This window comes from Patagioenas fasciata, chromosome 2, assembly GCF_037038585.1.
Source record: "Patagioenas fasciata isolate bPatFas1 chromosome 2, bPatFas1.hap1, whole genome shotgun sequence".
In the NCBI taxonomy this organism is placed as follows: Eukaryota; Metazoa; Chordata; class Aves; order Columbiformes; family Columbidae; genus Patagioenas; species Patagioenas fasciata.
The window spans coordinates 127,395,621-127,407,883 of NC_092521.1; the positions used below are offsets into that span (position 1 = coordinate 127,395,621).

General features: G+C 44.8%; 1 protein-coding gene across 6 annotated transcripts in view; it reads left to right on the top strand.

Moving 5' to 3' along the window:
- The first annotated feature begins 2,422 nt into the window (after nucleotides 1-2,422).
- Nucleotides 2,423-12,263, top strand: part of SLC4A7 (solute carrier family 4 member 7) — a 95,231-nt gene continuing 85,390 nt past the window's right edge. For 3 of the 6 annotated variants that reach the window (XM_071804937.1, XM_065830787.2, XM_071804934.1), the window contains exon 1: nucleotides 2,423-2,620. In XM_071804937.1, the coding sequence (XP_071661038.1) occupies nucleotides 2,573-2,620 (48 nt within the window). In that variant the 5' untranslated portion in view covers nucleotides 2,423-2,572. The remainder of the gene's footprint in view (nucleotides 2,621-12,263) is intronic. The other 3 variants (XM_065830785.2, XM_065830793.2, XM_065830791.2) reach the window with 2 other exon arrangements.

Genomic DNA, 12,263 nt, shown 5'->3' on the forward strand with positions numbered 1-12,263 from the left:
GATGCAAAGTTACTATCCATCCCTGCTATACCTGTGCTGTCTACTGCCAGATAACTTTCAGTGGTTTATCCGAGTTGAAACTCTGCCAGTCCTGGTCCTGGAAGAGGAAGGGACAGAACAGGTCACAGTTATACTGCAGGTGTATCAAGGCACTTTATATCAAGGTTATTATTTTTGTGGTAGTTGTGCACAGTGCTTTATTTCTGTCTGTTATCAGTTCAAACTCAGCTGAAACCCGATCCAGGTCATAACCTTTGATGGAAGAGTGTGTTAAGACTGCTCCCTGTTCAATCAGTCCCATACAGCTTGCCTTACTTCACCTGTTCAGTACAACTAGGCAGGTGTAGCTTAAACTAATGATATGTTCCTCAAAATACAGGTTATAGTGACCTGGTGCAGACTCATGCCAAGTCATTCACTTGAAAGCTTCCTCCAAGTTGTATGGGTCAGGATCTCTGGCCTTATGGCCTGAATTGCATCTGTGCCCAGTGTCATCCAACAGTCTGTGCACCTGCTCTTCCTTCCAGGACGTCTGCTTCTGTTCAGAGAAATAATGAACTATTTTCATCTGCAGAAAGATCTGTCTCTGCCAGTGCCTTTCCTGAAAAGCACAGAGAGGACTACTGGTCACGAGCCAGCTGTTCTTGCCCATACTCCAGCCAAGGTTCAGAGCCCTTGGCTAGCCTGTGGCTAGTGGGTCTCTATGGTTGAGCTAAGCCTCCTGCTGGTAGGCAGTAGGAAAGGCCTGGTTTGTCTCTACAGCTGGGTTTACATTTTTGTCTGCAGGCCCTGCAGAGCCTCCTTTTATAGTGTTCTTAGTCCAGCACGGTGTTTGCTGATTCACATGTTCCTTTCATTTGCTGCTTCTAAAGCTACTGATAAGACCAGCAGCTCTCTTATCTCCAGGGCTTGTTTGAGACCCAGTCTAATTCGCATCCTCTTGTCTTGATCTATCTTCATCATGTTGTATCTGCATCAGTCAGCCTGCCTTCTCTGTTACACTGTGTCTCCTGTGATCCCACGCTCATCCTGAAATCTGCCTCTCTTTAAATGGCCCATCCAGACTTCATTTTCAGAAGACAAACTGGGACTGCACCTGCAGTCTGAAGTTACTGGTATTTTCCTCCTGATACTTCTGAGCCAGAGTTCACATGCTGCATGTAACAAATAAACACTAAGCCTAAAGCACCTCAAAAGTGGGTACTGGCTGTATTGCACATGTTGTGGAGCCATGTGGCATCTCTGTCCCCCTGGTGCAACTTGTTGCATTCATGGTATTAGAGCTTCAGTGACAATTCAGTCCAGAAGTCCTGGGCGAATAAAAGCTGCCTACCAGTCTGGCCAGGCAGGGTTTCAGCGTGGAAAAAGAGGCCATAGCAGAGTCCCACCCCCAGCTGCAGTGGGTGTAGTTGGGAGCCCCAGCATGATGTAAGCACACCATCAAGCACAGGAAGCGTGAAGGGACAGGGCTCTGAGCAACCTGATCTAGCTGAAGATGTCCCTGCTCATTGCAGGGGCATTGGACTAGATGACCTTTGAAGGTCCCTTCCAACCCAAAATATTCTGTGATTCTATGATTCATCTGCTGTGTATGTCCATCTTCAGTCATGTTGGTTCAAGGTGTTTCAGAAGTGAATGGCTCCCAGGAGGGTGTCATCTTTGCGGAGGCAAACAAAGTAAAGTTATCTCTACTAGACAAGTGTAAACAGCTGCTTCTTTCTAAAAACTTTCATGAGAGCAAAGCTTTAGAGAGGCAGCCAAAAGTACAATCGTAACACTACCCGCCCCCAGCCTTTTGAATAAAGGATTGTTGGAATATTTATACAAGGGCAAATAATATTATTTTTGGAAATAAGTGGATTATTTGGTTACTTAAAAAAAAAAAAAAAATCAGCCTGAGGCAAGCACCTGGCGTGGAAAATTTCAGCTTGCGTGGTAAAAGCTTGTCAGTAGTTACCAGCCAGCGAGAAGGGGTGCTATGCGAGGCAAGCGTCAAACACCCGTGGTCACCGGCAGCGCTGCCGCTCTCCATCCGCCGCCGCCGGGCAGCGCCGAGAGCTCCCTGCTCTCCCGCGCGGGGGTCGCGGCGCTGCTGGGGCGCCGTTCCCGCCGCGCCGGCCCCACCAACCCGGGACTTGACCGTTTCCGTCAGGCGGAGCTCGCCCGCGGGGCGCGAGTAGCCGCGCCGGGAACGCGTCCCAGGCGAGCCACGGCCGCCCGCCACGCGGCTCCGCGTGGGACGCCGCTCGCCACCGCCCCCTCCCGCGCCGCGCTCCGCCCCGCAGCGCCGCGCCAGCCCCCCGGGGGGCCGCGGCGGGCGGGGGCGCCGACGCGCCAGGCGCTGCGCTCCCTGCCATTGGCTGGCGGCGCTGCCGGTCGCACGCGGGGCGGGGGAGGCGGGCGCGCCGGGTCGGTCTGGGCTCAGCCCCCGGTGCGGCGGAGTAGTCGCGGCCGGCCCGTCCTGAGGGCACCAGCGCTGCCCGCCTCTGCCAGGCAGCCAGCCGTGCGGCCGCAGCCCGCCGTCCGCCTCCCGCTCCGCGTCCCCCTCCCGGGCGATCTCGGCGGGGCCGCGATGGAAGAGGAGCGAGCGGGCGAGCAGATGAGACCGTTGCTCACCACGGTAACGCGGGGGTGGGGTGCGGTGAGGGGGAGCACAAAGGGCCGCCGCGGGGCAGCAGCTCCCGTGTGGAGCCGTCCTACTCCCCTTTTGTCGGGGGGCATACACGACAGGGTGCGGCGGGGGACCCTCCTCTGGCTGCCCAGCCCCCGACGGCGGCAGGACGCGGAAACCGCGCCGCCGGTACCTCAGCGCTCCGGGGCTCGCCGGCCCCTCTGTCCGCGGGGCGGGAGCGCGCAGGTGTGCCCGCGTGCCGGCCTCGTGTGCGCGGCCGTGCTCCCTCTTTCCCCCCCGCGGCGGGCGGGCGGCGGGGCCGCAGTCTTTGTTCCGCCGCCGGCTCCGGGCGCCGCCGCGGCGTGCGCTGGGCGGCTGCGGCTGCCCCGTCCCCCCCTTCCTTTGTGAGATTCCCCGCGGGGCTTGTGCCGGCGGCGGTGGGCGGTGCGGCCGCCCCTGGCCTCGCTGTTCTCCCGGTCCCGTTCGCTGACGAGTTCCTGGGCGAGGGAGAAGTGCGCACACATGGCAAGCAGCGAGCTTCCCCTTGTCCTCATGTTGCACGGCCGCGTAGTCGGGTCAGGTGATGGATACGAATCCCTGGCGGATTTCTAGTCTTTGGCTGGAGGGGAGAAGGGAGGCGGGAGTGATGGTGGGGGGAGATTAATAAAACTACGGCGCTTGGGTTCATTTCCTTCCCGGGCCGGTGGCTAAGTAAAGCAGACATGTGTTGCCTTACTTCCTGTGCTACTGAAAAATGCATGTGGTTCCACAGTTGTAATTTCCCCTCCCTTCAGATGACTCAAGGTCTGGATTTTGTTAATGAGCCTCTGAGCCCTTACTCTGGTACTGCCCTTCAAGGCCTTTTCCTAAAAGGTGTCACATAGCAACTTGTTTTCAGTGCCTGAAGAGAAGGGATATGTAGTTTGTGGCACAAAGAGTCCTGTGACGGACAGAGAAATAACACTGAAAACATGTGAGTTATCATCCTCTTTCCGCTGCTCTTCGAGGAGAGACTGGAGTCACGTTTGATAAAATTGGCAATCTAATGAAGTGCTAGCTTCCTGTGACATCAGGATGTTTAGTGTGCCTTTCCTTTGTTATAACAGGAGTGTTGATAACTTAGTGGTTCACAGGTCCATGAATTTTGCCAACTCCTTGGATTGTTACAGTCTTTATATGTTGGCTTCGGAAATTAATGTATGTGCTCTCCTCTAAAGGTTTTGTAGATTTCCTCTAGACTGCTTCTCCACTTTGTCTCTGTCCTGAAAGGGTGTATTCCTAATTCCTGTTAGCTTGTTCAACATAGTTTCTTGGTAAGAGCAAGACTGCTTTATAGGTTTAATTCTTTAATTCTACCTTGTCTCTCTGTAGGAGTTATTTCTTAGCTGGCAGGAGAATACTCCTATCTAGTAAAGAGATGTTAGGCTGTATGGAAAAAGTTGCAAAAGCTTTGGGCTTCAAGTTCATGGGTTTAAAGTGGAAGATGCTAATGACTACCCTCAGGTGAATCCAAGTGAAGAGCATTGCAGGCTTCCTGAAAGTTGGTGTGCCCTGAGCACATCTTTGTCAGGCCTAGCAGGTGTCATTTAGGTTCTTTTGTAACAAAAATTAACTAGGAGCTTTTGGGACAGACACATAAGCTGCTGTGCTACTCCATGGTCATTTTTAATGTAGGTGTTTCAAACAGAGGTGCTCAGTGAAGTGGTCCAAGTTGATTTCATTGCAACAGCAAGGCCTAGTCAGGAGCCAGATGAAACTGAAATAGTTAGAAAAGTGAAAGAGCAGAAATATTGGTAGGAAGTAGAAAAAAGGAGTTTCTAGGGAAAACCCTTCAAGTAAATGGCTTAAGGAAAAGCCAGGACATGCTGATTTTTGGGCAGTTACATAGAACTGTAGAATCATAGAATGTCTTGAGTTGGAAGGGACCCAGAAGGATCATTGGGTCCCACTCCTGTCCCTGTATATGACAACCCCACAGTTCACACCATGTGTCTGAGGGCATTGTCCAGTCTCTTCTTGAACACTGTCAGGCTTGGGGCCGTGACACCTCCCTGGGGAGCCTGTTCCAGTGCTCCACCACCCTCTGGGTGAAGAACCTTTTCCTAATGTCCAACCTAAACCTCCCCTGGCGTATCTTCCTGCCATTCCTTTGGGTTCTGTTGTTGGTCACCAGAGAGAAGAGATCCGTGCTTGCCCCGCTTCCTCTTGTGAGGAAGCTGTAGCTGCCATGGTGAAGTTGCCCCTCAGTCTCCTCCAGGCTGAATAAACTAAATGACTTTAGCTGCTCCTCATATGGCTTCCCCTCCAAACCCTTCACCAACTTCATGGCCTCTTCTGGACACTCTCCAGTATCTTTATATCCTTTTTATCTTGCGTTGCCCAGAACTGCACATAGTGCTCCAGGTGAGGCTGCACCAATGCAGAGCAGAGCGGTACAATCACCTCCCTCGCCCAGCTGGCAATGCTGTGCTTGATGCACCCAGGACGCGGTTGCCCTCTTGGCTGCCAGGGCATACTGTTGGCTCATGTTCAACTTGCTGTCAACCAGAATGCCCAGATCCCTCTCTGCAGAGCTGCTTCCCAGCATCTCGTTTCCCAGTCTCTGTGTACAGCCAGGGTTGCTGTGTCCCAGGTGCAAAATCCAGCAGTTGCCCTTGTTAAACTTTGTGTGGATGGTGATTGCCAACATGGTATAGCAGTGTTGGATTTGTTGTCATTTTTGTATGCAAGAGGTGTAATTTTATGTACATGAAAACTACTTAATCCAAAATATGAGTATTTTTGACAGCACAGCTTGACTTAATTTTTCTAATCCTGTGCTTCTGGTAGTGCAGGCCACCTTCCTGCTAGCAGAGCTTGCTGAAACTACTTACATGTGCATAGCTTTTTTGGAAACAAACATGTCAGTAAGATGAAAAGACTTTGTCAAAAGTGTGAATCCAATCAAACTTAAGTGCTGCAGTTTAAAAATGCTGAAGCATAATCAAAGAATTTCCTAACACTTCCTTCTTCCATTATTTGTAAATCAAGTGATTCTGTGTTTCTGTAGTATTAGATATGTAAGTAAGCAAGCTCTGGTGGTGTGCTTCTTGTATGGAGGAGTGCCCCTGTCAGTCAACACCCCTCTTCCCCCTGGATTTATTTCATCAAAAGTATAAAGTACCCTTTAACCTTGCATGTTTTGTATTTTAGGTCCAGACTTAAAGAAGAGAATCATGAAATTTTAGCACATTGATATTTTGAGGAGACTGCTTGGTGGCAATGTGTACAAGAAAGTTAGAAGGGGGAAGTGAAACAATGCCTGATATAGTTATTCCGACCAGAAAGCAACTGATGGTCAGAACATCTAGGATGAGTGGACAGTACAACAGGAAAAAGATATATAACTGCATAAATCCATGGTTCTTTCATACCTTATGTACTCTAAGCTATCCTGCCCCTTATCTTAGAAAAGGTGTGTTGTTATTGGAAAAGGTTCACAGAGTGGAAACAAAATGTGAATTAGTTCCTAGATGAGAAATGATTGAGCAGGCTTGTCAGCCTAGCAGAGCTAACTTGGAGGTAGGACAAGGATATGGTAAAGCTATAAACTCCTGTGGAGAGAGCAGATGAAGATGGAAGAAGAGGCACACAGTCAAATCAGAGGTAGGTGCTAGGTTCAGAACAAACAAAAAGGATGTGGTTCTTCACTCAGTGCAGGGAAATCATAGTTGTACTTGCTATACGATGTATGCACAAGAAGCTTTTGTGGACTGGAGGGGAGATTACTCAAGTATTGGATGACGGTTACATCGATGTTAGTAAATGGATGAGCAACAGCCTCAGGAAGTCTGAGTTGAAAATAACTGCAGGTTGTGAGAGTGTACGGAGGAGTTGTTGTTGTATGCTTGTCTTGTTTTTCCTCTTCCCTCAACAGCTACTTACGGTCATTCTTTTTTTGGTTTGTTTAAATACAAGTGGAGTGTGTTAGGAGGTTGCTTTCTATACAGCGATGAGTTTTGACAGTTACAGTGATGGTATTAAAATGCTTGATACTGTGTACCAGGGATCTCAGTTCTAGCTTTTGTCATTATGGTGTTCATTAGTGGATAGTTTGGGTTTCTTTGAACAGCTGCAAGTAGCATCTAAAATAATGTATATTGTAGTTCTGTCTCTAGGTATTTTGCAGGTAATGTTTTCAAAATGATTTATGTTAAAAAAAGTAGATGGAAACTTCTTTACTATTTGATACTACTTGATGTATATCATAAAATGTTCACGAGGCTGTAGACTGTGCAGGATGGTTAAGTAATGGGTTTATGTTTCTTTATGTCTTGTTTCTTTCAATGAAACAAATCTGTGTTTATCACTATTCTCTGTAGATGGTGATAGAACTGAAAGTGGCTCTTGTTGGAGAAGGTTATACTTCCAGGCTTCTCCTTCCGGCTTTCCTTATCAAAGCATTACAGTAATGTGGTCTGCCATATCTCACTGAAGAGGGCATTAGTGTCCCTGTGCTTTTTCTGAAGCGGCTACGTGGTTTGCTACCACTTCTGTAACAGCTATGTGTGCAGGTTATCAGGTGGGTTTTAGACTTTCCTGCTCAACAGTGGTTGTGTTTCAATGACAGCTTTGGGCTTTCACTTCAGGCTTAATTTGAAGGCTCCCTCAGGTACAGCCCACTTCACCAACATACATCATTGCCTCACTGGGGTTTCTCCATTCCTTTATACCGATGCATTTTCTTAATGCAACAGGGTAGTGTCTTGTACTCCCAACATCTCAAATTTGTAACAAAACCCAGGAAGGCTGGAAGGAATATAAGGTAACAGATGTCAGAGCTACTCAAAATAAAAAAAATATACACAAATAGATCAGAAGTATCCTAGCTATCAGTGTCTGCTGGTAGTTACAACTTCAACAGTTTAATAATCAAAAATACAAAGTACTTTTTCTTATCAAGAAAAATTTTAAACTATAACCGTTAATTTTCATGAATGGATTTTGAGGGAGAACCAGGTATTTGTTGGGAGCTAGATTGGAATACAGGATTTCTGAACCAAGCTTTGGTCTGGTTACTGGATTTTGGATGGCTTGGTAACTTTGTCTATCTATGTAGTACTTCTCTTAGGTGACTATTGAAACACTTTATTTCAAAATATGTTCTGAGTCTTGATTTACCTAGGTGGTACTTCATATGTAAGAATGTGAGTAGTATCAGTACAATAAGAGTTTTACAGAATAGACTACTTCATATATTTGCACGTATCTTGAATGACTTACTGGTTTAGAAATATTATCAGCCATCTTATTCGACATGTGGCTTTTGCGATGGTAAGTCATATGACAGATCTCTGGAGACTATTATGCTGGTACATATAAATTTTTTTGATATTAATATAGTAAGCTCAGACTGGTGTGTTCCCTTTGTGGCTGGACAAGGGTAACTGAGGGTATGTTTGTACTACGTAACAGGGCTGTGCAGGAAACTGTCCTCCCACATGAGTTCGTGGCATCTGGCCCAACACATGCTCTCCACAAGTTAAAGCTGTACAGTTATTGCGCTGGCTAAATAGCCCTGATGAGAGAGAATTTTACTAGCTGCACAAGCTTGCAGGTGTGGATCTATGACTTTTGAGACACAAGTTGCTTTTCTGCGTGGTGCTGTTTGGGTAGGGTGCGTACCTCATACAGCTTACACCCTGCAGTGGGCCATGGACAATATCTCTGGTCGCCTCTGGGTTAAAGTGCTGTAAGGTGCTATTAACTGTGTGTGCCGGCAGCCTTTTTCAGTTCTTTCAAAGTTACCATGGCTGTCAAAAACTTGATGTGTTAGTTAAAACTTTCATTAGGCTTCATTGCAATAGTTTTATTTGCTGTCAAAAATAATCTGTAAGGTGTACTGCTTATGTAGGTGACTTCTGATATGTCACCATGATTGTTTTTGGATTTAGAATGTTGATATCCTTTACACAAGGATATCTGTTACACAAGATATTTAGTGTCCCTAAAGTAGTACTTAGTAAATAGAACTGCTCTGTAACTAGTGGTTGATAAAATACAGAGTATAACTTGAATGTACTTGAACTTAGCGAGAGAAGGTCTCCAAAGAATACTGTCATGCATTTGCTTTAGCATATTCTGGAATGATGAAGTTCAGGGGCATTTCAGATTTTTTGCTAAAATTGAGGTAGCTGCCTGGCTAATGTTTTGGAATAGTGATATGAATAATGAGATTCAAACGAGGTTTTTGTAAATAAGCACAAACTACTTAACTCTGTAGATCAGTAAACGTCTGAATGCAAAAATGAGACTATTCTTCTACAGATGATCTTAAAATTTTCTCAAATATGTATTTTTACATTTGTATTTGCACAATCAGCAGTAGGTGAAAATATTACAACATTATTTTTAAAAAAGCACAACATTTACATTTAAATAGTTAGTCCTGACATCTTAGAAGCCTCTTTCTTTGTATCTGAGAATAAACATCAGTTATGCAAGCATCCCAAATCTACCATGCCAGCATATCCCAGTTGTTATTAGAAGGGATTATCTGTTTAAGAGTCTGTGTTAGTTTGCACTTGGCACCCTCCAAGCTTCTTGTTTAACTGGGAGTTAAATTTGCTACAGTAGAGAGAGCATGTCATGATAACAGAAATGTATATTTTAACCAGTAGATGGAGCCATTTTAATTACATATCAGCATGCCTATTTATGTTTTTGAAAACTTTGTTTCTCAAAGTCTTTTCAGTCATTTTGTTGTTACAGTATGGCTCGTACTTATTTTATAATTTCTTTATCTACAGATAAGACTAAAAGTTTTATTCTTCCAATAACAGTGCCAGGATTGTACAGCAGGAAGATTATTCCATGTTCATAATTGTAATTCCCATAAAGCAAAAGCATTCACTCTTTTTTTGTACATTTATCTCTGTAGATTGTCCAGCATCACTTGTTTAGAGCTCTACAGACTTTGTACACCTTGTTTTGATTGAAGTAACATTTCGGAATATTGATCCCTGGTGTAGTATCTGACAATCTGGATTCTCTTGTGACTTCCATCCAGGAAAGTCTGCTTAGCTTGAACTGAGATTTTTGTTTTTCCTACTCCAGTGCCTTAGACTAAACTGACTCAAAGCTATGTAATGGAATGGTTGTCCTATTTGGGTATACTGGCACAAGTTGTCTTGTTTCAGCAATGCTGGAGTGCTTCATAACCTTGAAACACCCCTGACTTATTAATTCTAGCAAGTCCCATTTTAGCAGAAGTATTTGCAATGTGTTACTTGTATCATCTTGTATCGTGCTTCAGCATCCACTTTTCTAAAAGGTATATTTATGTTTTTGTTAGAGTTTGACTCTTTGCCCCTGCATTTGTACTTAGTAATGTACCTGATAGACCTTCCGTCCTCCCTCTCTTTCAAATATTTGGCACTGAAGATTATTTTTGGCAAACTCAATAATGAACTCGAGGAGTAGGACCTAATTAAAATCTTTGTTTGGAACTCTCTCAATATATGGTATTTTGAGAGATACAGGTGTCTCATTTTCTTCCGTAGATTGCTGTGAGAGATTTTGCAATTTCCTGTGGCTGTGGGTTGTTTGTTTGTTTGTTTTTGTGTGTGTGTGTTGTTTTTTTCTTTTTTCCCCTCTGGTCTACTACTTCTTCAGTCCCATTGGAAGTTTAAATTTTCTACGAATGACATGAGTGTTAATATTTTTCATAAGACCTAGCTGTGCTGGAAGGCATCTAGACTTGTCTGGCAGTATAGCTAAGACAGGATCCTGGAATACCAAAATATTTTTAAAGTTTAGAATAGGCTTGAAGATTTTTTAACCAAAAGAAAGTCTTCGTTAGAAGTTTCCAGATTGGACAACTGTTGTCAATCTGTTACCCCAGTTTGTATAGAATTTCTGGTGTCTGCCTCCGAACAAACTGGAGCTTCTTGTGAGTGAGGCCTGTGGGCAGAGGCTGTAGAGAGGAAGGAGGAATTACAGACCAGTGTCCCCCGTTCCCCCACCATCTGATGTATGTTGGAATTCTGCTGTTTGACCTACTCTGCCTTCTGCTGCTGTTCCTTCTACAGCACTGCTGTACTACTGAGGATCTGTTAGTTGAGGTTTGCATTTAGGTGGGGAGAACTGAACTTTACTTGACTGTTTTTTTTCCATCATTATCTTTTCACTAGGCTGATTCCTCTGCATTTTCCATTACTAATGTCTACTAAATATATGCTGGCTGTGTCTTGACTGGGATCTATTTTGAGATGAAGAGAAAGACAGCTAAGTGATTGTAAATAGCTAGGCTACAGCAAGAGTAATGACATCAATTACTCCTTGCTAGAAAAAGCTAAGAATTTGCTTCAATGAAAGGTGCCACTTCTGAAAACCACAACTGCTTCACTAGCAGAGTATAATCAGAAGACAAGAGAATCTCAAATCAGTCTTGTTTGTCTTGTATTGTTTATGTATCTTTGTTACCAAAGAGCACAAAGAGGTTAAAGCAAACGTGTTCATAGAGTTGTTGTAATAAAATGGTGTCCATTTCTGGAATGGGATTACTTCTCAGTGCAGACGTTTTCTTAGCATGTCAAGAGATCAAGAGATGCGGGCTGCTGTGTTCTGGATCTCAAAAGTTACACCAAGAGAAAGCATATGTATGTTTTTTTTTTGTGTGTTTTTTTTTTTAAGACGGTTATGAGCAAGCTATAGTACAGCTGGTAAAACATGTTTATTGCTGACTGATCAGACTTCAAGTTAACATTTAGAACCCTGATTCCTCAGATTTTTCTCTTAGATTTGTAAGAAAAGGGTGTGTAGCAGATGCTAATGTGTGTAACACCTTGTTGTACAAAGATATATTTTCTGTTTCTGTTGTATAACTTAAATTTTGGAGAAAAAAATTAAAATGTGTTTTCTCCCCTTTGTACTACCCTCTACATCCATTGATAGTTTCAACTCCAACAGAGCTTTGGCTTATCTAACTCCAACCCTGCACAATTACATAATATCTGTATATTCTTCCCACCCCTGCTTTCATCTTCCATGTACTCTGCTTTGCATTTGAGCTCAGCCACAGTTTCCCTTTTCTTACATGACGGTCCATTGTCAGGCCTGCTTGAATTCCTGTGTGAAGAAATGGTCTTGTGCTTTCAGGAGGTTGTCCTTGAAGATAAACCAGCTCTCACAGGCTTTCCTTTCACCCTCCATGGTCATTTTCTGTGAGATTCTACCAAGAAGATCTCTGAACAAGCTGAAATGTGCTCTCCTAAATGCAATGTTGTAACTGTGGGTACTGGGTCTTACACTATACACTGTACTATTTGTCTTTTTCACTTCTGTCAGGATTTTAAACTCCAGTTTCACAGTTGCTGTGGCCAAGGCTGCTCTTGATTTCCACATCTCTGTCTAGTTCTTCCTTGTTTGTGAGCAACAGATCCAACAGAGCATCATCACTAATTGACTTATTGATCACTTACACCGAGAAATCATTTTCAATACACTCAAGAAATCTCCTGAAGTGCTTGTGCCTGGCCACAACCTACCAGCAGATACCAGTGGTTTTAGGCCCCAATGTGTACCAGGGTCTGCAGCCATGAAGCTTCCTCCAGCATCTGAATGAAGGCTTCTTCTACTTCCCGTTCTTGTTTTGTAGCAGGCATGTCTTACG